The 27,275-nt window shown below is 39.9% G+C and overlaps 2 protein-coding genes across 5 annotated transcripts in view; one reads left to right on the plus strand and one right to left on the minus strand.

Annotated features, from left to right (window-relative positions):
* Positions 1–670: 670 nt before the first annotated feature.
* p2rx7 (purinergic receptor P2X 7) lies at positions 671–26,225 on the minus strand. Of its 4 annotated transcripts, XM_008113713.3 has the most exons (16): positions 26,119–26,221; positions 22,997–23,135; positions 15,810–15,863; positions 11,533–11,765; positions 9,640–9,772; positions 8,972–9,043; positions 8,438–8,510; positions 8,046–8,142; positions 7,351–7,431; positions 7,018–7,147; positions 6,270–6,406; positions 5,466–5,559; positions 4,970–5,035; positions 4,686–4,802; positions 4,267–4,365; positions 671–3,077 (listed from the first exon to the last, which is right to left on the minus strand). In XM_008113713.3, the coding sequence occupies exons 4-16, from the start codon at positions 11,655–11,657 to the stop codon at positions 2,583–2,585; spliced, it is 1,719 nt and encodes a 572-aa protein (XP_008111920.1). In that variant the 5' UTR covers positions 11,658–11,765; positions 15,810–15,863; positions 22,997–23,135; positions 26,119–26,221; the 3' UTR covers positions 671–2,582. The 4 variants fall into 4 exon arrangements, with proteins under 4 accessions (XP_008111920.1, XP_062814682.1, XP_008111919.1 ...); XM_062958612.1 differs by lacking the exon at positions 22,997–23,135 and having other exon boundaries at positions 26,119–26,225; XM_008113712.2 differs by lacking the exons at positions 15,810–15,863; positions 22,997–23,135; positions 26,119–26,221 and adding an exon at positions 13,466–13,725.
* Positions 13,852–27,275, plus strand: part of ift81 (intraflagellar transport 81) — a 38,191-nt gene continuing 24,767 nt past the window's right edge. The window contains exons 1-9 of the mRNA XM_003222748.4: positions 13,852–14,013; positions 15,132–15,295; positions 16,042–16,145; positions 19,081–19,261; positions 20,327–20,416; positions 20,875–20,940; positions 21,253–21,363; positions 22,255–22,339; positions 26,021–26,184. Of these exons, the coding sequence (XP_003222796.1) occupies positions 15,152–15,295; positions 16,042–16,145; positions 19,081–19,261; positions 20,327–20,416; positions 20,875–20,940; positions 21,253–21,363; positions 22,255–22,339; positions 26,021–26,184 (945 nt within the window). The 5' untranslated portion in view covers positions 13,852–14,013; positions 15,132–15,151. The remainder of the gene's footprint in view (positions 14,014–15,131; positions 15,296–16,041; positions 16,146–19,080; positions 19,262–20,326; positions 20,417–20,874; positions 20,941–21,252; positions 21,364–22,254; positions 22,340–26,020; positions 26,185–27,275) is intronic.

A 27,275-nucleotide genomic window follows, 5' to 3' on the forward strand; every position in this document is an offset into this window, starting at 1 on the left:
CTTGCAGTTTCAAAGCCTGGCTGCTTCCTGCCTGGGGGATCCTTTGTTAGGTGGTGTTCGCTGGCCCTGATTGTTTCTTGTTAGGAATTCCCAACTTGCAATTGGCCACCTTGATTAGCATTGAATGGCCTTGCAGCTTTAAAGCCTGGCTGCTTCCTGCCTGGGGAAATCCTTTGCTAGGTGGTGTTAGCTGGCCCTAATTGTTTCCTGTTTGGAACTCCCCTGTTTTTTGAGTGTTGTTCTTTATTTCCTGTCCTGATTTTATAGTTTTTTTTAATACTGGGAGCCATATTTTGTTTATTTCCATGGTTTCCTCCTTAATAATCATAATAATCATCATCATCATCATCATCATCTTATAACCAGGGCCATAGCCAGAAATTTTGGGGGGACAAAGCCCAGAGAACAAGAAATTCAACATACAAAAATTAAAACACAATACAAGATTAAAACCCATAACTGAACAAAATAGTTAAAAAACACTAACCAAAAACCAAAACACGATTGTCATAAAATGCATCACAAAACATCATTTGAAATTGTCCACATGCTTGTGGAAAGTCTTGTCGGGACGCCACTCCCATCATCCCCAGTTTGCATAACCAGTGCTGAGTGATTACGACAGTTGTGATCAACACTGAGAAGCTCAAAAAAGGGTAGAATACATACGTTTTAAAATGTAGACATGTGGAAATTTATTGTTTAAACAGTATATTTTTACATGGAATGTTTATTATAAGAAGACATCAGTACTATCCAATACAAAATGATGCCAGTAGTATCCTGCAATATATAATGCTGTAAATCAGTGCAGTCATTTTAGCATCAGCTTGCAATTCGCCATATGTTTAGGTGCTTCTGGCAAAAGAATAGTTCAGAGAAATGATGTGACTAAGTCATTAATATATACAGGTTGCTTGGTTAGTTAAAAAAATTAACGTAACAGGTAGCTTGGTTAGTGCATGTGTGTATATATAATATGTTTGTGTGTCACATACATATACAGTAGAGTCTCACTTATCCAAGCTAAACGGGCCGGCAGAAGCTTGGATAAGCGAATATCTTGGATAATGAGGAATTAAGGAAAAGCCTATTAAACATCAAATTAGGTTATGATTTTAAAAATTAAGCACCAAAACATCATGTTATACAACAAATTTGACTGAAAAAGTAGTTCAATACGCAGTAATGTTATGTTGTAATTACTGTATTTATGAATTTAGCACCAAAATATCACGATGTTTTGAAAACATTGACTATAAAAATGGCTTGGATTATCCAGAGGCTTGGATAAGCAAGGCTTGGATTAGTGAGACTCTACTGTATATATATATACACACACAGTAGCTTGCTCTTTACTATACCAGCCTCCAAAATTAAGCAATATGAAGCCCAGGATCAGCTTTATGTGCTTTGTATGTGCCTCCAAGTCAACAGTGACTTCTTCTGGTGACCCTATCATCAAAGGGTTTTCTTGGCAAGGTTTATTCACAAGGGGTTTGTCACCATTGGCTTTGTTTGAGGCGGAGAGTGTGGAACCTGCCTAAGTGGCGAGTCAAACTCTGATCTCTTAGCTCAATACTTCAAAACAGCGGTTGTGTTGTTTAGTTTTTATCTTTTACCCGTCTGAAGAAATCAGCTTATCACAGTCATGTTACTGAAAGATAAACTCATCCAAACCGCTTAGGAACAAGAGATGCAAAGGCATAGATGCCTCCCCAGCGAAAGCTGCCATGTGGATCAGAAAAGCACTCCTCCTTTCTCATACACAACACAAGGAATTACTTTGTTCCTGACTAGGAAAGAACAGTAGCTGGCAAGCAAGCATGCAAAGAATCAGGTCCGATTCCAGCATTCACTGACATGAAAAGAAAATATAAAGAAAGCATTCTAGATGAACCTTAACGGAAGCCACACACACTATGATACAGATCGACATTTTGAGACGTGTCAGCTTCATAATGTGTTTATGCCCTCGGCTAGAACATAGGCGAATACTGTCAGGGATGCTGTTTTTTTTCCATACATTTATTACAACATTTATATCCCACCCTTCTCACCCCCGAGGGGGGGCTCATTTATTTATTACAACATAGTGGACATGTAAGAAGATGAACAATTATTGGTCTAAGATTTATACATTAATTCTAAAAAAATGAAAGGCCACGTTTGTAAAGTCACCAGAAATGTTTTTTTCTCGAGTACTAGGGGTTGGGATGGATAATAAACACGGACGGCTCCTTCAATGTGGGACAACAGGGACAAGAATGCTATTGGCTCCAATATGGAAACAGACAGATTGGGAACAGAAGAACCGATTGTCAAAGTTGCAGAACTTGCCTAAGTGAAGTAAAGGAGAAACCAACTGGAGACTCTTTGAAAGACTGGAAACGGTGTACAGATTTCTTTAGCAATAAGACAACCAACTCTCCAGGCAACCAGTTGGCTATTGTGTGAATGAAATGCTGGACAAGAGTGAAGGAGTTGGGTGTTCCTTGTGCCCTTAAGCTCTCATGGCAAGCCCAAGGCTCCCCGTGGAACCTGCTTTATTCCCATATGGGCTAAGACCACACTCCAGAGTTTCAGTGAAGAGTTTTTCGCTGGCTCCTAAAGCCCGTGTACTCGCCCTTCTCACTAGGAAAAGCATCTCTGATCTTCCATCTGCAGCAGCTTGGCAGAACAGCTCTTTCTTCCAGCTCCTCCCCAAAGCGCCAGTGAATGTACTGCTCGTAGGCACAGTGCCGGAGCCGCTTGTTGAGATCATCGGCCTTCAGATCCAACAAAGGGTCAGCGTAGAGGAGGATAAACTCCAGCCTCGGCCTGGAAAGCACCAGCTGATCGAACAATGCTGAGCCCGCGATGCAGTCCCCATCCTTCCTTCGGCAGCAGAGCTGCTCCCAATAGCGCTCCGTGGGGCGGCATTCCCTACAGCTGCACCAAGGAGGACGCTCACGGGACGGGGAGGCCACCCGCTCGTTTTGAAGGGGCTGCAGCTCATGGGGGGCTCCAGGAGACCTTGCTTCCTTCGGGGGTTTCAAGAGGAGTTTGGGGCCCAGTTTAAAGTTGCCTGTTTGCCTCTGCAGTCAAGAGACAACACATATGCATCATCTAATGATCAGGTCATTTTTGTTTGGTGTTGTGTGTGACTCGGGAGACCATCCTCCCACAAAGAAAGTACTATGGTGAACGCTGGGCTGCCCTGGTTAGTGGGGTTCATTTGGATTTAAATTTAAAATGGACCAAGTATGGAAAACGCCCTTCACTTGTATAAGATTGTCTCTCTGATGGACTGTAACAAAGCAGTGGTCTCATCATTTGTCCTGCCAGATATTCTGGAATCCAACCCGCTAAAGAAATAGCCAGCATGGCCAATGGCCAGGGATTCCGGGAGTTGAAGTCCTTTTTACCTTTGTCAACTTGATATAGACATGGGGTCTATTCCCATCCCAATTTGCACTTCCAAGAATTTGCAGCACTTTATCAGTCACCTCGTGTTTACAATACAGTAGAGTCTCACTTATCCAACATAAACGGGCCGGCAGAACGTTGGATAAGTGAATATGTTGGATAAAAAGGAGAGATTATGGAGAAGCCTATTAAACATAAAATTAGGTTATGATTTTACAAATTAAGCCAAAACATCATGTTATACAACAAATTTGACAGAAAAATTAGTTCAATATGCAGTAATGCTACGTAGTAATGACTGTATTTACGAATTTAGCACCAAAATACCACGATGTATTGAAAACATTGACTACAAAAATGAATTGGATAATCCAGAACGTTGGATAAGCGAATGTTGGATAAGTGAGACTCTACTATATTTGGGGTTTTTTTTCAGCCTGTTCCTGGGGTTCTTTGGGGTGTTGATTCAGAAAATTACACTGGATAGACCACATCAGCTCTAGTTTCTTTGATATGTTAGCATGGCTTACTATCGATGAACAGATGGCAACTTGTATACAGCATGCATTCTGTATCTCAAAAACTAGAGCTGTTAGAGGGATGGGATACTGGTATCATTTTTTGAAACAGCAGGTCAAATATACCCAGAAATAGGTCTAACATTTGAGGCACCAAAATGTGTGTTGGCCGGTGTTATATTTGTTGACAAATGTTTGTGTATCCATACAGAGAAATGCCTATATACCTATGTATGTGAATATGTATATGTATGTATACACACATGAAAGATGCTCACTCGCATGAATGTTACAAACACACTCTTGATCTTGACCAAATGGCCGAGAAGTGATAACTCACATGAACAATCTTGCCTTTAATATTCTGTAGGCTTGTCTTCAGCAATTTGTCGATCATAAAGATGTGCGGCTCATCGACATACGTCACATACAACACAGTCTGTTCATTAAAAGAAAAACAAAGACATTTTTGTATTGAGCCTGGAGGAATATTTGAATTTCACATAGAAAGTAAGGGCAAGCAGACACCCTGCAAGAGTCACTCTAAGGCAGAACAGAACTGTTCAAAACCATGGCACAATAAGAAATAAACAAGGAGTTGTTCTGAAGTGATGGCAAGAGATCCAAACATAACATTGATGAAGTAAGGAAGAAAAGAAATCTTCCCACATGTTTACACTCTCTTCTCTGCAGTGAGGTGAACTCTGCAGCTACAGCCATGAACAGTGTCAGGCTATTACTATGAACTGTATCTCTTACCCATCTTGGTCCCGGCACTGATTCACACTTTTTCTTGTAATAATACTCCTTCACTGGGTCATATTTGCAGCAGGAGTATGAGTAGGATGTGATAAGAAAATCAACAGTTAGCTGAGCCTGTGAAAAGGGGGAAGAGGTTATATTATTGTTAGTATTACTAATTTAAAAACAAATATAGTGATCCTTTCCAAAAGAAACAACATTCCAAGATTATATTTTCTCAAAGAAGCCAATTTTCTAAGCATTAATTCTTTCCCACCATGAGACAGAAAACGGTTTCTTACCAGGCCAAAGTAGGACAGTGCCGAACCAATGTACACCAGCAGCTCAAAGAAATCAAATTGCCCTGCCTTTGGGAAAAGGAAAAAAAAGAACAAAAGAGATTATTATTTTGTAAATAAGAGAAGAGAGGAATTGCTTCTCAGTGCTTTTCCTGGGAGAGGATCTGGTTTCCTTGCAGAAATGTGCAAAAAAATGTGCAATAAGGCTATTGAGTCATTGAACATCCAAAGTGCGTGCAATAAAGTAGAAAGAGATTTTCAGTTAAAAAGGTATCAGTCTAATAATAATTTGAAATGTCAAGTGAACATGTCAGTCATGACTATGCATGGCAATTCATTGCCAGGGCCCTACTTTGGAAGACCCCCTCCCCCTCGTGCCTGTTTCCTTTTTTAAAACAGCATTAACACAGTCACTAAGGTGTCATTTGGCCCTAAAAGCCCTGTCTCACCACATATCAAAATGTAGAGGGAGAACAAGGAAAACGAGGATAGTATTTACCATGCCAAATACAAGGATGTCGAAGCGTATGCCATAGGCTTTGATCAGGGTCCTCTCTTCCCTCCCGCTGGCCTGCTTGTAATACCGAGCATATCTAGAATGACCAAACAAAGTTTGAAAAAGGGTTATATTCGGGTGGAAGAAATGAGGAGGAATTTCTGAAGCTCCCAAGTAACTGGAAAATCTTTTTCTGCCCATGAGCTTCGAAAAACAGAGTGAAATATTTTGTGCCTTTTAGTGGACTCAATAAAGGATTCAGAATTGAGGGGTGCAATTTTTTTTTAGGCAACATTTCACTGTACTTGCACCTTGACCTCCTCTGCAATTATTTACACTCACTTTGCTGAGGCATGTTTTACTAGCAAAGACTCAGGTTCTGCTGACACCCAGGACCAACCCTGTTGTTCAAAGCTGGCAAAAGGTCCCCACTGAGTGACATTCTCCATAAATAATGCTGAATTTCAAAAGTAATGTCAGCATGTGGGTTTTTCCAAAGGAAATATGAACTAAAAATAATTTTCAGCCCCTCCTATCCAAATTCCACCGATCTCATGAACAATCCATATTCAGGAAGTGAAAGCAAACGTGAGATAGCCAGCTCCCAAACATCACAAGGCTAGCAGCTGATGTTAGGATGAAGGTTTTTAGTGATAACAGCAGCTAAAGCGGAATTGTACTGCTTTAATATGAAAGGGCTTCAGGAAGCTTGACGTTACCTCTCACTGGGGTAAAAATGTTGTAAATAAATATATAAATTCCATAATCAGAATCGCAACACAACAGGTCTTTTATAATTTATTTTACCTAAAATTGTAGCCAGGGTATAACGCCTCACTGGTTTTCTTGTCATCCAGGCGTCGGAAACCATACTTGGGTCCACAACGGTGACGCCATTTATCCAGGTTACAATCCCAATTAATTTCAATGCCCATGATGCCACCCTTGAAAGAAAGAGAAAAATGAGCCCTTTTTAAATAGGGTTGATGATCAGCAGAGAAAAAGAGATGTAATTAGCTTCAAAAACTGAATTGCATTCCTTTAGCAAAGTTGTCTCCTCTGAGATGCTTGAAGCCAAAGTACTTAATTTAAGTCTGTCCAGGTTCCCATGAAGTCATGACTGTGGCACCTGGATTTCAGGACCTTATCTTGGATCTGCTGGGAAGGCCTAGTTCACCTGCTTTTCATGCCCTGCATTCTCAAATCTAATCTACACTCCCTTGAAACCTCCTCATCTTCCCAAGGCATTTTCTCTAGGGATCCAGTCCTTTCAGTTTCACTGGTTGCCTGAGAACAATCTAAAGAATACAAAGCATCAGTCGGGTCAGGCTGACCTGTCTGCAATTCTCCCTGAACACTGATGCTTCATTTTGAAACTCCTTGTCCTCTGAATCCTCTGACGCTTGCCAGACTACAACAGAGAGTTCAGCTTTATTTTGCTTACCCTGAGATATCTATACAAAGAAAATAATAGATGGCCAAATATCTGTCAAAAAAAGAAAAGAAAAGAAAAGAAAGAAGATAGTCTTCTATAAAAATAAGCCATGCCACAGACCTGAACAGCCACCTCTGAAAAGTTCTCTCCAATTGCCTGGAGGATATCTCCTAGCCGGAAAATGGGACAGGAAGAAGCCGTTCTCTCATTGTATGTGCAGGAAGTATTAAATTCTGGTGAAATATTTCTTCTGCAAAAAATCAGGGGAAAAGTCAATACTGAACTCTTTATAGTACACCACTTCTATACACCTGGCCTGCGGAAAGGGAAGGCAACTATCCAAGGCAGGCAATAAAAAAGACTTGAGTTTATTTCACACTCCAGCATCCAGACATGCAGATCACCCGATCCATTTTTAAAACAGGAACAGCTGAAACAGACATGGGTACTTACGTTGTGTAATTAAACTTTGGAAAATGGATGTTATTTTTGATGAGGACGGTGAAGTTTTCAGCACTCCTCAGAATGGCAGGCCTGGAAGGAGAGACCACACACTACAGAAAGGTTTGAACAAGCCCAGCTGCTAAAGACTATAAGCATAATCATACTCTTTAAGCATTAGCTTAAACTGTGGGTCCCAGCACTAAATGGGGTGTCCTTCGCTCAGAGTTGGGGTCCCAAAAATTTGTCAAAGTAAAAAGTTTCTGAATACCACCTAGTGGCTGTTTTAGGCATTTACAGGAATCTTTTGTGCAGGACTTACAATGGAGTCTGCAGAAGATGCTTCCGCTGTACTTCATAAAAAGGAAAATCAGTCTGTTTTGCAAGGCTGATTTGTTATCAATAAATGTTTGATTTTATACCAATTTTACATACCTATATTTCTGGGGTCATGTAAACATTTCTCCCACGGAAGGAAAGGGGTCCCAAGTGGAAAAGTTTAAGGAACCCTGAGCTTGAAAGCCATTGTGGATTTCATGTTGATATAATTGAAAAGCCTCCAGAAAATCTGAACTGCCCTCATAAAGATAGTAGTTACTGTTGTAAATAAATCCACATGGCTTCATGACCACCATCCAGCTAAATGCTAATGAGAAGAAAGGAGAATGGAGGCAATCCAAAGACAGACATGATGGACTATGCCTTACTCAGGGGCACTTTTCATTGATTCCACAGGACACCATGCTTTCACCTCACACGTTTTCAATGTTGCATTGTACTGCACACATTTCCCGGTCTGGATTCCTGCAGGGAGAAGGCAACTTTTATTCAACAAACATCACCTTGAAGTTTATTTACTTTGTGTTTTCAGTTTCACCATGACTCTTTGAAAAAGAAATAACAAAGTGTGCTCTGGCACATCAAAGATTTAATACATTCACTCTTGTATGACCTCTTGCGTACTATAGCATCTGTTTTTCTTTGAGTTGCCCATCACGGATCAAGTACAAAACAAATTGCTCAGTAATGCAATGGAAGACAACTTTGAACACACTACAAAGGGCTTTTGCAGTGAATTAACAAGATTACATTTACATACCATTACTTAAGGGATCCACGCCACCTTTCATGCAACTTCTGTCGGTAGAACAAATTGCTTTGGCAATGGGGAACTGAGCAAAAGAAAAATTGGAAGGTTAAATATGTCTCTATGCATCTACTTACAATATGTGTGTATATTATTTTTTCTAGTTATGTTGTTCATGTAGCAGAAATGATCCCACTCACTCCTAAACAGACTTGGGAGAAGACCACTCTTTGTAACAGAAATATCTGTTTGTCAAAGGGGAGAAAAAGTCACCACAAAGCATACATTTCTAGACACAGTCACTCATCCACACATATGACACCAAACAACCGCTGCATACAAAGTGCCTGCAGATTCATAATGTACAAAACAAACAGTTTCAACTAGTTGTGACATGCACTTCCTTTCCACTCAATGGGCTCAAATAGGTGGAAAGATGAATCGGCATCTATATAGTGTCGCTATAGTAATGAGACATGAATTCCAAACATCTGCTCTTCATTGAATAATTACACACCCGCCCCCCGAGATTCGAATAACACTCACCTCGGGGCACACTCCCTGGGTCTGGCTTTCTGTCATGATGATATTGGTTACCACAAAAAAGGAATTTATTCCCTACACAGGAAAAAGTGGGGACAGGAGACAATCAGTATAGAGCATTTCTCAGGCAACCCCTTTCCACCTGAGAAATTTTTACATGACCCCAGGTTTATATAAAACAGGGATAAAATCAAACCTGTACTGATAACAAATAAGCATTTGCAAAGCTTACTAAACACCCTGATTTTCCTTTTTGTGGAGTACAGCTAAGTCCATTGTAAACACTTCATCTTGTTGCTCACAGATTCATGTAAATGGGGAGTATTCAGAAACCTTTTACTGATGCCAAATATTTTGAGCAAGAAAGGCCCCCTTTGAGATCAGGACCCACAGTTTAAGAAGCAGGGGCATCAAGTAGTCAAGCCTAAAACCACATTCCTGGATGCTGATTGAGCTGGACCCTGCATCTGATCCAGCAACACTCTCTTTATGCCTTTATAACCCAACAGTGAAAAAATTGCATATTATTTTCCTTTATATTTTGCCTTTTCCCAAGACTAGGACTCAAAGCAGATGAGACATTTAATTAAACATAAATTAAAAGTGAACGGCAGTCAGGGACATCACTAGAAGCCCGGTATGTCCATTCCACCTTCAATACCAAGACTCACCTGCATGGGAATGGTATATTCCGCTGTGTCCCAAATCCTCATATCTGTCTGAGACACCCCTTTCACTTTGGTGTGCACTGAGCTGATGACATTGTCCTTCTTCTGATAGCGTTTGTCAGCAATAAGAACAACACTAAAGAGACAAAATGGGAAACGGCTTGGAGTGTCACACCTCATGAGCTCTCCCCCATCTTCCCATGTACCCATTTTTCAGATGAAAGACTGCAGTTTAGAGAGAGGGAGATATCCTTTGTAGGGTTGATGGGAATAAAATAGCATGTTACATCCCACCCTTGTCCCTTTCAATAGCAATTCAGTGTGCATAACTATTTCTGCCACATGGTCATTCAAGTTATAGGACATGTATCGTCCGCCATCCTTTGTCATCCTCTAACTCCACTTCGAGATAATAGTGCATATTGTTTGTTCTGTGAATACGTACATATTTGGAAAGTATCTCTTTAAGAGTCCCTGGCAACAGCATAATATTCATTCTGTGTGGGTGGAAATGTCATGTGCCAACCTGACAAAGCTGGGCTTGTCTAGAAGAAGGCCCTCCTCGTGTTAACCCAATGCCCAAGTGTGCCTTTGGAAATAAAACGACATTACGGATGAGATTGGCTTTGTCTACGCTTGGCACAACCCAAATGGTTTTCCCATTCATCAAACAAAGTTCCTTTCACTTTCCGCCACTGCCTTTGGTCATATTTTCCCTAATGAAGATATCTCAAAAGTTTAGCATACACATTTCTACTCATTTGTTTGGCCAAATTTTAAAAATACATTGTTATGGATTTTGGACTAATAAGACAATCCACATGAACTGGCATGGTTCAATGTTATGGAATCCTGGGAGCTGTAGTTGGTGAGGTACCTGCACTCTAAGGGCAGAGAAGGCTAATGGCTTTGTAAAATAACGTCCAGGATTTCATGGCATTGTGCCAAGGCAGTTGAAGTGGTACCAAACTGCATTCATACTACAGTGTAAATGGATTCTAAGTTTCTCTCTTTCTGGCAAGGAGAAGAGAAGGAGGGTCCTACAGTCTCTCATCTGATGAATAAATGGAGCTGGTCTAGTCTTCCTCCTGCTATAAGTTGTCATCTTGCTTAGGAATTGGATGAGAGACCAACCACCAGCAAATATCAAGAATCATGAGAGAAAACTAGGATACAATTCTGGCTAAAGCCCTGAAGTATTCCTGCCAGACAGCACTGCCAGGACTGGCTGGCAGGCTCTGATTCAACATAAGGGAGGTTCTTACGTTATTCTCATCTTCTTGGAAGACAATGAATGAGTCCAACATATTCCTGTGAGGAGATGAACTGATCATGCCCACACTTATCAATAAACCATGACATCAAGAGTGGCATAGGAGAGATCCAAATCAGGTGCAGATCTACCAACACCGCATTTTGTTTTTCCCGAAGTGGCACACTTTGGGGAAATCAAAAGTTTGGCTGAGTTTAGGATTGTCCCCAGAGCAGTCCAGCTGCTATTACACTCTAGTTTCTGCCATGAAGTGGATTGAAATAAGCTACCACTAAAGTTTTTTTTTATTGCACTGTTAAAACGATCTAATCAAAATTCTCCAACTGGGAGGCAGTCTGTTAAAAAAATCAAATGCAACAAAACAATAAATCAAGAAGCAGAATGCAAGACCAAGATGAAACTGAAAGGAAAAATAGATCTACTAGCACTATGCAGCCATATGGAAGCACCAAAACAATCCTTTGTTTTTACCTTAACTTTCAGATGCAAATTCAACTCACCTCCATCAATACTTACTTACATCAGGTCACAAGGATTTGGTTTCAACGGTAATCCTTTTCCAAGCCTTGCAGCCCCAAACCAGCTTTTTTTCACCTACCCAACTTTGCCTTCTTTTCACTTACCTGACGTATGTGAAGACAACGGTATGAATGGCCCATTTGAGGCTCCCATAGAAAATACTCTGGAAGCGCACAACTTTGTTAGTCTCATATTCGCAGATGTTCTTCAGAGAGCTGCAGGCAGCCATTGGCAGGGGAGAAAAGAGATCTCTTACTGTACTAGCCTCTCCGAGAACAACAGTTCCTTGGATTCTGGCTCCACACCCAAACAGGCAGGGAAAGCCAGCGACTTAAAGCTGCAGGGAGAGGCAAAAGAGCAAAGGAAGAGAAATCAAATAAATCATCAGAAGGATGCTGAAGCCATTGCTGCTTTCAACCTGTTGCTGCTGCTTGCTTTTCTTTCAAAGGAAATCATGCTGCAGGCAAGAAAAGTGAAAGTAAAGGAAACATTTCAGAGCTTTATTTGTAATCATATACGGAAAGTCTTTTAATCTCTTTTGTGTCAATTTGGATGGTACTTTCCTCACTCTTTCTATATTTAACAGTATTTTCAAAACAGCTTTAAAACCAGTGTTTGAATGTGACTTTTTTTACACATATTGTTTTAACTCTTATCTGGTTTAGCTGGGTCCAGTAGTACCAGTAGGTGAAACTGAGAAAAAAATATAGTACAGGACTGTCCAGTGTGTGTTAAAGAAAGATAGATTTCAGAGAAAATAACGAAATTCGAGCACCTTAAAAACTAATCCTGAATCCTATGGCTGGCCCCAATCAGAGTAGACTATATTGAATGAAATAGGTTTACATCATAGCTGAATCCGCAGCCAACAACGGATACAGTGGGGATTTTTCTAGTTGGAATTAACAATTGGATTTACCTATACCGTTTACCCACCCAGGGCCATCCAATCCAGCTGGTTCTCTTCCCTCTCCAAACCAGTAAGCCGGGCGGATGGCCACAATGTGGCCAAAGCACCTCTGTTTCCTGACCCCAGCTACTTTGTCTCCTGCTTTGTTGTTTTTAATCCCCACCCCACCCCCGGGCCCCAGACTCAGAGCAGCTTCCAAAATAAAATGGCAAACATTCAATGCCAGTACAAAACCTAATAGACAATTATCAAACAATTAAACATAAATTAATCAAATATATATAACACATAAAAATAAAATATATGAAAAAATAGAATTGCACAGATTAAAATTCACATCAAATAATATATCAGCATAATTTAAAATTGTTTGTTGCCAGCAACGTCTCACAGCAGAATCGGTGGTAGACTATTTTCCTTCCTCTCCGTGAGCTAATTCACATAAATGGGTTTTAAGTCGTTTTTTAAAAGAGAGGAGTGATGGGGCCATATTAATTTCTTTAGGGAGTTCCAGAGGGATGGGGCGAGCACGGAAAAGAACATCTCTCACAACCAGACACAGTGAAGACATCTGCCCTTGCGCTTGGCTACTCTGCTGCTGAATACGCAGGCCCAGTGTCAAATACATCTCACCACGTTCAAACAGTGGATGTGACTCTTAATGAGACATGCCGCATTGTTATTATAGGATGTCTACGTCCAACACTGCTGAAAACATTATACTGCTTAGCCGTTATTGCACAACTTGATATCCGTCAGGAAGTAGCAACTTGTAACGAAAGGACCAAAGGCATTGACATATCTGGCCCATCCTCTGTTCGGATATCAACCAGCATGCCAACGCCTTAAATCAAGAAACAGCTTCCTAAAATCTACAGAGATTCTCGCAGGAACACCTCAGCAAGCAAGAGTCCAAAAGTGGCAGGCTAAAACCCAGAACCTCAATCAGTGGCAGACGCCGGATGAGAGACTCCCTCCTGGGCACGCAGAAGACTGGGTGACTTGGAAGGCACTGACCTGACTTTGCTCTGGCACCACGAGATGCAGAGCCAGCCTTAAGAAATGGGGCCACAAAGTGGAGTCCGTGACACGAAAGTGTGGAGAAAAGCAACCCGCAGACCACTTACTCCAATGCAGCTTGAGCCCTGCCACATGCACAATGGAAGACCTTCTCACAGCCACACCAGAGGCCTTACTCCAAGTGGCCAGATTCTGGTCCAAGGACATTTAGTATCATGGCAAGTTTTAAACTTTGTTTGTAGTTTTTCCATACATTATAACTGTATTCTCAATTCGCTTCTGACACGATAAACAAATAACTAGAAACCAATCGTTACCATCTGTGGGAAACTGGCTTGAGTAAAATCAAATATTTTTTCTCCTAAAATAACTTTTAACAGGTAATTTCCCTTTCCCACTCCCCCCCCCCCGCAATGTCCAATATACACTGCGCGTGCGCCAACACTTGAACCCGCCCCCTGCCATATCACACTCCGCGCATGCGCAATTTTGGTCCGTTCCTTCCCAAGCCCTTGGCCCGCCACCATGTTGGTCACGTGAGCGGAATCGCCGCCTCGACCGTACGCTAGCAACCGTTGCCAAGGGCTTTGGCAAGTGGCTTCGCCCCGGTGGGAAGCCGGTGCCCGTTGAGCCGGGCGTTTTGAGGAGGAACGAGGTAAAAGGAAGAGGTGGGGAAGAGTGCTCCGGGAGGAATATGCAGCTACTGTTTGCCTCGACTCCGGACGCTGGAAGCTAGGCCGCTGTTGGCATGGCAACATGAGGCCATAGGGTGTTTATTAGTATCCTTGCCTCGCCTTTTTGATGGAGCAACAGAAGCCCAAGCTGGAGGGAAGTCTGCAAATGTGTTTTAATCAGAGTCCTATATCCCAGAACATCAAGGCAGAAAATCCCACAAGGTCTGCTTTGAACTGGGATATCTGAGTCCACACTCAGATATTGTGGGATTTCCTGCCTTGATGTTCTGGGATATAGAGCTGTCTGGAAGGGCCCATAGAAAGCAAGGGGGGGATCTGGGGAAGGAGTCATGAAAACCAAAGAGGAAAGGGTTGCCAATGTCATTCTTAACAGCCTTCCTTGCTGGTGTTGCCCAGACTCCATCTACACTGCCATCTAAACAAGTTTCCGAATCCAGATGATTTGCTTTGAACTAGAATATATGGCAGTGTACACCGTATATATATATGGCAGCTCTGGATTCAGAGACTGGATTAGATGGCAGTGTAGATCCAGCCTCAGAGTATTATTATTGTGTTTATATCCCGCTTTTTTTCCATATGGAGACTCAAAGCAGCTCACAACTACAAACATTGCAATACAACTTCAACTATACAAATATACAAGTATTAAAACAGTATTCAACATCATTAAAAGCATATAAAATCATAGCACCTCCTGATGATCTTTAAAAACTTCTTTAAAAGCTTGCTTGGAGAAAAAGATTTAGCCTGCCACGGGAAGGAAGGACAGCAGGGAGGGGGTCATTCTGGCTTCCCTGGGAAGAAGGGAGTTCTAGAGTTGAGGGGCATTTGCCACCGAGAAGGGGCATTTGCCACCAACTGAGCTTGAGATGGAGGTGGGACTGAGAGGAGGGCCTCTCCTGAAGGAAATGTAGTTGGCCAAATAGCCTGGACCTGACCCATCTAGGGCCCTAAAGGTCATAACCAGCACTTTGAATTGGGCATGCCATTTCCTGCCCCCAGGTCCAGGCACTGGACTGGCACAGATCTTGTGATCCCACTTGCTTTCAACTCCTCTCTCCTTCTGCTCTTCTAGGGAGTGTCCAGCCAGCCATCATGAGTGACCAACTGAAATTCATTGTGGAGAAGCTCAACAAAGAGCCCTTCAAGAGAAACTTCAATTTAATCACGTTTGACTCGCTGGAATCGACACAACTCTTACAGCTGCTCAATGACATCCTGGGAGAAATTGACCCCAAAGTAAGGATGGCCTTTGAGATCATGACATAGGCTTGTGGACTTGTTTCTATGAGATTGAGGTCCAACATTTCCGTCAAATAACCTGAATTTTAGGAAAGCCACATTATTGGACTATATTATTACTGCCACACTTTCTTCTCTTAAACAAGACTAAAAACAGCTCACAACACAACATATAAACGTTCAGAATTTTTTTTTGACGTAGATCAGTTAAATCATATTGTTAATATCACCTAAAACTGTTACAGACTGTAAAATATTTTTTCTCTTTCACACATGGCCCTATATTAGCTGTAGGTTTAATCATTTGTTTATGAAATATAATGGTGCCTTACTTAGATAAATACATTTTGCGTTAGTGGCTCATTGGTAGAACGTATGATTTACATTCAGACGATCAAAGTTCAAATTTTGACAGCTCAAGGTAGACTTGGAAAAGGTTATAGTCTGAAACTTTGAAGAGACACAACTGTCAGCTGAAATAATTCTGAGCTAGATTAACCAATGATCTTACTTGGTAGAAGATAGTCCTGTGTTTCTGTGACAATCTGATCAGGTTAAAGAGTTCCTGGAAGGAAAATGATAAGAGTTTAAATGTGGCCTGCCTTGTTACATATGCAACCTTTCACTTTTGCTCTCACAGAGCCCCCAATGGGCAGTTCATATGTATTCTTCTAGGTTTTGTTTTACTTGTATTGCAAAGTTTGTCTTGTTAATTATAGCTTTGCTATTTTTAAACCTTTCAGCACGCTGTTGACATTAGAGAAGAGTTGCCAGAACAGACAGCTAAACGGATGTTGAGCCTTCTTGGCATTCTTAAATATAAACCTCCAGGAGGTACCAGTGACTTGTAAGTATTTATGTTCTGTTGGTAATTATTAAATTCAGCTACTAGCAAAGATATTTGAATCTGTAAACATTTATATATTTTTAAAAAAATGTTGTCACTTGCCAGAAAATTATATTGCTAACATATGTCATGTTATATCTTAGTCTTACTAGCTATTCATTGGATACACGTTCACTCTGAAAATGAATATGTGTTTCAGAGAGCTTTCATTGCTTTAGGACTGGGTGTGAAGGTGAATTTAGAATGGACAGTGGTTAAAACTGAGGCACTAGACACAAGAATGTATGACTTGTGAAACATTATCCAGACCCTAGTGGTAATTTTGACATGTTGGAATGTATAATAATGTTCCCTCTCTAAAAACGTGTTTGAGTGTGCAGAATCAAGTTGTGTTCAACTCAGACACTCAGAAGCAGAAAATAAAATTAAGTGGCATAAGGTGCAATTCAATCAGATGAAATCAAACAAAGCATGCACGTTGTATTAAGGGATATTTCATGACAATTCGGTTTCTTCCAAATGGCTGAATCCTGTCTACTAAAGCATGTAATTTCTGCTTTGCCAATACGCTATATTAGCTGGGACAACAAGTACCTAGTGAGGAAAATCAGTTGATTTTTTTTGTCTTCGAAACTATATGTGACAAGTGACCAGAATTTGGAGGCACTGTTTACAGCTGTACTTGTGAGAAATGTTGTAGAATGCCTACAATGTGCATCAGTCCATATGGAGTCTGCAATAAACCTTGCCAAGAAAATCCCATGACAGATTTACCTTAGGATTGCTCTATATTGGAAGTGACTTGAAGGCACACAAAAATAAGTGCATGGAGTTAATGTAGGATTTTGTAAGGCCTAATTTTTGTTAAGTTTCCTACAATCCCAATTGTAAGCAACAAAGTCTAGAGAAAATCAAGCTGCCTGTGTTCTTTATGTTGAACGCTAGAGGGTGGTATTATTCCATCAGTAATTGAGTTTCTGCTAAACTCGGCTTGCCCAACATGGACACACTATGGATTCAGATGACGAAACTGAAGACATGACTGCATTCATACATGTGAAGATTTAGTAATATCTGCTAGCCAGGACTACATGCTGGATTTGATGTTTTGAGCACTCGCTACACATTTCCATAAAGTTTCAGGAACACTGATTTTGCAGACAACTACATTCCCATGTGTGGAGATGCAGAAATTTAAAAAACGGAGGGAGTGGTAGCTTCTGTTTGGAACCTCATTGTCTGAAACCACTAACAAAGATAGGTAATATTGTTTGAAATGGGGAAATAGCTTTGGCAAAGGAGTTAAGAGAAGTGAGCAGGGGCAGCAGATAAAGGAAACTAGTAGCATGAAAAAACAACATGGGGGAATGTGGGTTTTAATGGAAGAGAACTGATAGATGGCTTGATGATTGGAGAGAATAATAGCAATGATAATAACAGCAACAATCTGCCTCGAGCCATGAGGAGAGGCGGGTAAGAAATGAAATTATTATTATTATCATTATTACTACTACAGTGTAGTATGAACTGGAGCAAAGTAAGACAGGAGAAGTGGAGACTGATGTAGGGATGGCATTTGATCTGAAGCAGGGAAAAACCACATTGATAGCAACATAAAGGGTCTCCCAGATGCCAGCTGGACACATTTTCCCACTTTTCTCATCACTGAAACGTATTGTTCTTCTGAATTAAACTGGATGTGCACTTAACTTTTATATCTGGTGATAAGATGTATTTTTAAGTTGTAGAATAAAAGCCAACTCTCCTGTCCATTGAGAGATAGTTACATAGCTCAGTAGTACAGCACCTGCTTTGCATGCAATATATTCTAGGTTCAGTCCCTGGCGTCTCCAGTTCAAAGTATGAGAGACATGATGATGTGAAAAACTTTCCTTTGCAAAATCTCTGGCCAGTTGGAATAGACAATGCTGAACAAGATGGACAAAACGTGGTCTGTCTTAAGGTCATTTCCTATGTTCTTTGTACTCCTCCAGAAGAGCTCATGCTGCTGTGTGAGTCACTGATTTGGCCTTTCACATCATTGCAAGGAAGGAAGACTAGTCCATAGCAGTGACTCATGCAGAGGGACAACATGCAGCCTGCTTTAAAGGCAGCACATTCCACAGTGTTTCTGCCTTGAGATGGATAGAGTACAATCATACATGTTCTGAGGAAATAATAGATTGGAAGAATGCAAGGCCACAGCAGTGACCCATACAGATAGATAGCAGGTGGTCATCTCTCTGCTCTGGGCTTACAAGTGGATTTAATTATTAAAAGTAATTCTCATAGGATACAACTTGGAAATGACTTAGGGATGTGAATACTTTATGTTGCAAGTGTGCCAGCCAGACTTTCAGAGGGTGACCATAGGCAAGCGCTTCTCATGCATGTAGGGTATAAATTGAGTATCAGGAGTATTTCTGTGGCATGCTGAGTAAAAAGTAAATACAGCTGGACTGGAATTGAGGTGTTGCCCAGAGACCTGCCAGTGGCCTAAATACCCTGAAGGCACCAGATCCCATCTGAATTTAGAAGCTAAGCAGGATCAACTCTGGTTAGTATTGAAATGAGAGGTATACCAGGTGGTGTAGACTATATTTCAGAAGGAACAGGGAAAAAACACCTCTGAGGATTTCTTGCCTAAGAAAATGCTATGGAATTCATAGGGTCACCATTAGTTAATGGGCAGTTTGAAGGCACATACACCTACACACAGATGCCTTTGGTGCATGCACACACAACAGCAACAGATCTGCAGGCCACCAAGGGAATAGGTGCTTTAAGGGCTAGGAAAAGTGCCAAGTAGATACTTGAGTGTTATTGTCAACCTTATGATGAGGAAATAAGCTCTCTGCAGTACTTATATTTCCTTCGAACCTCATTTGTTTTGGAAGAGTCTGATATTTGGGATTTTATTACTGTTGTTATTTAGGAGTACGTTTCGCCAAGGTTTGGTTATTGGAAGTAAGCCTGTCATCCATCCCGTGTTGCATTGGCTCCTTCAACGGACAAGTGAGCTCAAGAAAAGGGCTTACCTCGCTCGCTTCCTCATCAGAGTAGATGTGCCGGCTGAGTTCCTTCAAGATGACACTGTTGCCGACACCAATAGACAGGTAGCATTGCCCACAATTCATTTGCAGTAGAGGCTAAGCTGACCTTTTATTTTAAAAGATGGACAATGCTAAAATATGCCAGACTATTTATACCTGTATATCCATTTGGTTTTTCATTATGACATGTACAGCCTGCTAAGTTTCTTTCTGCTTGAATGAAGAGAGGACATAATAAGACAAATGTCTTTGGCTTAATACAGAAGGATTTTCTCGGCTTCTCTCAGTTGCCCCTCAAGTCCTTTGAGTTATCTCTGGGGTGTTTTAAGTTGTTGTCATTAAGTATAATCTTTGTGTGTTGCTGGTACCAAGACACTGGAGCTTCATCCATGTCATTGCATTGGAAGGACGGTATGTAAAATGGCAATAGAAGTAGAATATGGGCTTGGTGTTTCTTCAGGTGCATTCTATTGGCCAGTTAAAGAAGGAGAAAGTAACCTTGCCTCACATGAAAGCTAAAGTTAACTTTTCGCCCCACGACAATATCCAAAATTATAATTAAAATAACTAAACAAAAGCTGCCTTTTGAGAAAGGAATGCAGCTTGTATGTTTGTACAGTGTGTGCCACTCCTAATTTGTATAAAGATACAACTTGGCAGTTTCCATTATGTAAAATGTGCTCTAATAATCTACTGGCTTATCCAAAATAGAAACTGTAATAATACACCACCCTTAAAACAATATGGCCATGTGAGGTTGTTTAAATGGTTGTTTAAAGAGGCTAAAAAGCAAGCAATTTTGCTGATGATACCTGATAATTTCTATGTGCAATATTTTATTTTATAACCAGAGATCAACTATCCTGGTTCTTGTTCACTGCAAATATTTATTCAGCGTGTCTCTTTGCTCTCTGCTAATTTTCCAGAAATCACAGAACAAATATGATCTAGATATAGCTTCTTTGGTTTGCTTGCAAGACAGATTAATTCAGGATAAGGTTGCCCGTCTTCTGCTCTGCTCTCTTGTCATAGTTTTGATCTCTATGAATGTAAATTACAGTGACAATACTTCATTTGTTAACAGCACTGGTTTTAAAAATTCTGTTTCTTTCTCTTAATGCCTTATAGTACGAAGAGCTGATGGAGGTCTTCAAAAACCTACATAAAGAATGTGAACAGCTCAAGACCTCTGGTTTTTCTACGGCAGAAATACGGAGGGTAAAATAAATGTTTGAAATCTTAATTTTAAAAAAGCTTCTCCCCCCAATTATTTGTTAATTGATTATGTGACTACCATGAAATTGCATATAAGAAAGTTTGTTTCTGTAACACCAGGCAGATAGATGCATTTTAAAAATGTGTCATGGATTTTCTGGCATCTGGCAAAGTTGGCAGTGTGGTGGTAGCAAGTGTTGTGTGTGCCCCCCATTCTCATTTGGTTTGATTTCTTTTGCTTTTTTTTCTTTGCGAAATCAACAGATTCTACTAGGTTAAAGTATGCTGTATTAAATATGGTGCTGGGGCATTAATTAAGTTACATAAGAAAAATATATCAGAATGCTAAGAATAACTGATTAAGTTACATGATTGACAGGACTGATTTTGCTCCTAGTAATTCAGAAATGCACAAAAAAATCTTAAATTGTCAATTTCCTTTGTATTTTGCCACTTTCTAGGATATTACTGCTATGGAAGAAGAGAAGGATCAACTGATGAAGAGAGTGGAGCGTCTCAAGAAGCGGGTAAATGACGAATAAGGCTGTGGCATTTGGGTGTCATCCTTGGCTTGCCAGTTTGAAGAAGGAATGCAAACATGGATTAAGGCTAGCATGCCGTAAGGCAGGGGAAGGACTCAAATGGCAAACTGAAGGAAACGGATCTACTCAAGGCAGCCGTCCAAAACCATTCAAGACCTTGAGCCAAACACTTCAGTGTCAGCTTCAGAAAGTAGTGCATGTGAGGAAGGAAGTGTGGTGTGAAGCTGCGAGACACCCGATAGTTATAATTGATTTCTCAGCTATGTTAACGTGTCCCACTTATCCCTTTTGCCATAGGTGGAGACAGTTCAGAATCACCAGCGAATGCTGGAAACAGCAAGACAACTTCGGGTAGAGAAGGAGAGAGAAGAATCTCTTGCCCAGCAGAAACAAGAACAGAAAAGTCAGGTATATATCCAGAGGTGTATCTACTAAGATCATCAGTTTTAAAACAGTGAAAAGCTGACAATGTTAAAATAATTAAAATGATACACACATAAATTAATATTTTTTTAAAAAATCTGTTCTTTATCAAAACACCTTTAAAAATTTATAAGGCGCATTACTGGTTGAAGACACTCTTATTTTTCAGTGATTTAAAGCTTGTTCTGTTGTACTTTATCTTCAAAATTAAGCTCTTTGTGCATGGAACATCATAGTATCCTCTTTTAAGCACCATGCATCTCGGCCCACCATATCGTTAGATAAAATGAGGAAGCTACATGAAGCAACATATGTTGAGTGTAATATACCGGTAAATAAGAGTAGCAAATATTTAATTAATTTTGCCAGGATTATATTTTCATTGCCCAGGAGTGGAAGAGATGCTTGAATATTCTCTATCTTTTTTTATTAAAAATACTTGGCTGACTTTGAGTGTTATGCATCTGAAACTTGGTTGAATTTTGTGGCTGTTGCCATTTGGCACTCAACCTTAGGAATAGCCAGTCATGGGATGACACCTTTGTGTTCTCATCTCTTGACCTCTGCAAGAGAACTCTCCTAATGGTGTGCTTGATTAATAGAAACCAAAGATTTATTTGCCAGACCCACCTAATAATTAATGTCTTTGGTTAGTTCAGCAGTTGAACAGGTTGCAGCATTTTTATTGCCAGATCTCCTGATTGAATGCTTTCTTGTTACGCCCCCTTGAAGACTAAAGAAAGGCACACTATGTGCACTTCCAAACCTTTTAGTATGGTTTGATTCAATATTTTCTCCCTTTTTGCATTATTGTGCTGTATGAGTATGTATTTCCAGAGATTAAGCTTATTAATAGATCTGTGCATATTTTCAAAGCTTTTTCATGCCGAGCAGAAGCTGCAAAGAATCCAACTCCAGCTCAAGGATATGCGTCATGCAGCAGTGGATTCAAAGCCAGAAAGTAAGTAGGAGTTTGAAAATGTTTCCCCCTACTCTTCTACTGCCAAAACTCTCAGAAGGACATTTTTTAGAGCCAGAGAAAGATATAATTTATGCCCCCTTGAATTTAAATATTCATTTTAAAGGTCTGGCTTGATCAAAGCCTAGGTGGTGGATACTTTTTTACGTGAAGACTCATGATATTCATGGCCAAAAGATTAGTCTTTCATAATGTTATTTTTAACATTTTCTGGCTTCTAAATTAAGTGTGGGCTACTGCATCTGTTGGATAGGGGCTTTCTTTATGGTTGTGTCACTCGCTAATGAGAGATGTACACAGATGGCCCTTGAACAGTAAGAGAAACAACAACCAAATCCTTTTGAGGTAGTCATAGAAATAGATTCTTTTAGAATTTTGTAGTGTGACTTACCTGAATCAAGATATCTGTGACATTTCAGATATTTCAACAACTTTTTAAGACTTTGATAACAATCTATCTTTAGCAGAGAGGGGTTTTTAAAGTTAAAGTATAGTTTTTATGATGTGATAATGCAAGTGAGGAAGATAAGATGGCTGCCCCCTCGCTTTTGGCTTTGTTAAGAAACCAACTCTCCTTCTTGAAACATTACCATTATAGCTAGTTAATTTATGAACTTAGTAACTTTTAAGAATTGGTACCTGATCTTGCTCATTTTGGTCTACCTTCTCCATGTCTTTTTATGTTGAGTCTTGTCTTTTAGATTGTGAGCAAGGGATTTCTTGTTTCATGTACTTATTGATCCCATGTAAGTCACTCTGTGAGTTGTTTTTTTTTTGTCTGGAGAATGAAAAAAAAGGTGCTTAGAATAAAGATATAGAACATGAAGTACAGAGACCCTGACATGGGCCTGTTGAAGATGGGGAAGGATTCCCAGAGTATATTAAATAGAGTGTTTACGTAAAGCATGCCTTTTTCTATTTGAGTCTTGCTCATCAGAGCTGTTGACCAAATAACGTAGCATCCCAAGTAATCTAAATAACAGTGGACTAGAAGGGTAAGAGAGTTTCAGTTTGTTGTTATAGTTATGATTGTTTTTTTCTTACAAATATTAATATTATGGAATGAATTTGTAATTTCCACCATTTTGTTGTTTTGATAAGTCAGGACATGAAACGCTGCTTCTTTTGGAAAGTGGCCACCAAGAGTAGTAAAAACTCATAATTGATGCTCCACTCAAAGATAGGCTTCGTTTCACTGCTGAATCTTTTCTGCTGGCAAAAACACAAATAGCTGGTGCCTAGCCTTGTCAACAGAATGATTTAAATGTTTGGTCCTTTTCCACAGTACACAATTCTCTTTGTTGGCAACTATATGAGGATTGAGAGAGTTAGATTGAGAAATATTGACAGTGATAAGCAAGGAAAAAAGGATGACTGTATGTTTGCTTTTTCCTTACCAGCTGGTTGATGATACCCTGCCAGTACACAGATATTTTCCTAAGACAGTAAACAGGTATCCTGGCTTGTGCATTTGAAGTTAGTATAATCAGTGAGTGCCTGTTTCTTTGTCTCAGAAAAGGAGTCTTGATGTTTGTGTGTGTTGTTTGGAGGGCAGCACAAAATCTGTGTAAAGATGTTAGCGCATTGTCTAATCTTTCCTAATCCATCCTGTTCAGCATCTTGGACACCTTTAGCATCTCCTGATTTGTCAGTAACATACAAACTATTTTGTTACATCTCAGATGCTAGATGGTTTACTGGAACACAAACTTTCATCAAGAAGAGCATCTTCCAAGTGGGACAATTGGCTCTTGCCTGCAGGAGCTCAAGGCATTCCTTATCTTTTTGGAGTAAAAAGTCCTAAGGGTAAAATTGACGCTTCCTCCACCAATATATGTCCTCAGATGTATGTTTGCCCAAGTAACATACAGGGTGGAGGTGTTTGTAGATGAGAACTGGCTCCCGAGATAACCCTTCCTGACCCTGAGCATTTTCACACCTGATGTTCCCTAAGCTCATTTCTAATTTCAGACCAAGTATGGTAGAATGAGAAGAAGTTTATAAAGCTGAGAAATGGGGAGAAGTATTGTTTGGTGTGAGTCAGTGGGGAGGGGAACCTATTTCCTTTTGCACACTCACTCTCTCCTGCTCCATTAGCATTACAAGGCAAAACTTTGGGAAGTGACCCCAATTATTTGCCTCATAATACAGTTCTGCCTTGAAAATAATGTGATTTCACTGCATTTCATTCTTTCTAGAGTGCACCTTTGCATCAGATTGTTCCAATACTCTAAGAATAATGCATTTGGGCACAAGCTAAACGGATTGTAGAGGGCTCTAGTTTTCAGAACAAAAGTCTCCTTGACTTAAGCCACACTGCAGGGAAATTTGTTTGGATGCAGGCATTTATCATCATAGGTTCTAGGAAAAGCAGAAAAAGTCTAGCATGGGCAAGTTCATTATTATAATCTAGCAAAAAAAAAAAGGGTGCCTGGTTCCTGCAGGCCTGAGCAAGCAAACCATTCTTCCTGAATCTTTCTTGCAACAATAAAAATAACTGAATGGAAAGCGTGATGAATAGCTATTAATAGCTTTTCACATATAAGTATGCTGTTGGTAAAATGGAACTTGAATAAGATTAAGGTCTGGAATCAAACAAACTGTACAATGTACTATATATACAAAGAGATATTCATATTCTCTCCCCCCCCTCTCTCTATATAGAAAAAATTCTCAAGTGGATAATGGAAAGACCTGAAGTGCTCTTTATTTTTCTTCTCTAGCCTCAAAAATTGTGAAAGGCAGGATTCTCTGAATAAATGCTAGAAGCTGCAAGAAAAAAGAGAACTCGAAAGAATTGAATAACTTATTTCCCCATGCGAATAACTTCAGAGTTTGGGAATATGTCACTGTTTCTGTGCAACTTCCAAAATTGGGCAACTGCCCTTTTTTCTTTGTGCACATTTAATGAAACAGTTTATGTGTTTTAACATTTTTTTCTGTGGTTGCATCAGGTCACAAAATTTGTTTCCTTTAAAAAAAAAACTTTCTTACACAATATGTGCAACATTTGAATCACTAACAGTGCCACAATCTAACCATAACAAGTCACAATACAACTGAGTAGGGAACAAACCAGTTTGCTTTGAGAAATAGGAGAAGCTATATGAGAAATCATGGGGAGACATAGTCTTTCTAGGGAGCTTTCTACCCTCCTCCAGGCAGTGATAAAATTGTATTTATGGACCTTGTGTTTTTCACCCATAGTTGGACATAACTGCTACAAATACTGGCCACAATCCAATGATTCTGGAGTATATTTGTGGGATCTGTTGGACACACAACATTTAGTGTATGCATAAGCTACCGCACCTTGCTTCTAAACTTCCCCATAGTGTTTATGAACCTTTTGCCTGTTAAAACTGCGGTGATGGTCTTTGCAACATCACAATCTCACAAGAACATACATCCTCTTTGGAAAAGAAGGTTATTATAGTTCACTGGATAATGGAAATATACTGCTAGGTTGTGTGTTTATCCCCACACAGTGTAAATTGCAACTCAGGAGACTCGCTTCTTATTAGTTGGCACAGAAATTAATGTAATTGACTGCTAAGTAGTTAGCTTAAATTACAGTTATTACAGTATGAAACCAAATTACCCTCCCCATTGCTTTATTTAGTCATACGGTGATACTGATGGTGAATTGTTTTATTTTCCTAGGCTTAATGAAGAGACTGGAAGAAGAGACAAAGTTCAATACATACTTAGTTTCTGAAAAAATTCCAAGGGAACTGGAAGCAAAGAAGCAGTCACTATACCTCTTGCAAAAAGTGGTTGCTGAGCCAGCAATGGGCCAGTCTGATCTCGGTGAACTTGAAACCAAGGTATTCTGGTGGTGGGGAGTTTCCATTCCCATGTTTATTCACTGAAAAAAAAACCTGTTACTAGCAACAGATCGAGATCAAATAATGTATCTCACATTAGTTAACCACTGATTGTGTTTCAAACGCTCATTCTTTCAGGACTTGCAGTTGATGTGTCAAGTACTTTACGAATAGGACTGTTTATACTTTGCTATACTATGGGCAAAAACGTTGCTTTTGTTTGCACTACTGTTAATTATTGGAAACTCTGCTGTCATGTCTGCAGCAGTTGGGAGAAGAGTAGTATGCATATATTTGCTCACATTACTGTTTTCTGAGGGGAAAGCATGTTAGTCCGCTGCAGCAAAACCAACAAATTTTCTAGTGGAACTGTGAAAATGAAAGCATTTTATATGCCATAAGCTTTTGAGGCCTGCAGTCCACTTCATCAGCTGTATGGCTTTTTGTCTCACTTAGGACATTCTTATGCATATGCTTAGATGGGATGGTAAATGGAGGAATGTTTTCAGCAGAGTGAAAGGAAAATGGAATGCAGAATGTACAAACATATATAGAAAAGAAGAAAAATAAGATGAAAAATGATAGAACACAAGAAAACTACAACACATCCTTGCATGTCTTTAGTTTCTAGTGCATTTGAAAACTAAAAATATTTTAGAAATCTTTTAGAAAGGAATGTGAAAGGCACAAACGGTGATTATTACTGTAACATTGGTTGCCAACACAGGCATACTTGAACTGGTGAGCTGATTAACACTTATATTGAGATAAAATGCCTGTGTCTCTATTCAAGCTTCAGGAGATAGAGCTGATCTTTATAATGCATCTCTGTTCTGCTCTGTTCTGGAATCTCTTTTCTAACTTCTTGAAATTTATAACAAAGTGTGGCATTATAGCTCCATATTCTACAGGAGCATATTCTGCTTTTGGAGCAGGCTGGTTGTAATTAAACTTTGCTTTAAAATATATGTAGATAGGTTTGATATGCATTCTATTAGCCTGTCATCATATTTTTGAATCCCTTACTTTTAAAATGGTCTTCAGTCTACCTGTCAGTGTCTTTAACCGATTTTAAAATCATAAGGGAATTA

Source organism: Anolis carolinensis, chromosome X, assembly GCF_035594765.1.
Source record: "Anolis carolinensis isolate JA03-04 chromosome X, rAnoCar3.1.pri, whole genome shotgun sequence".
Lineage (NCBI taxonomy): Eukaryota > Metazoa > Chordata > Lepidosauria > Squamata > Dactyloidae > Anolis > Anolis carolinensis.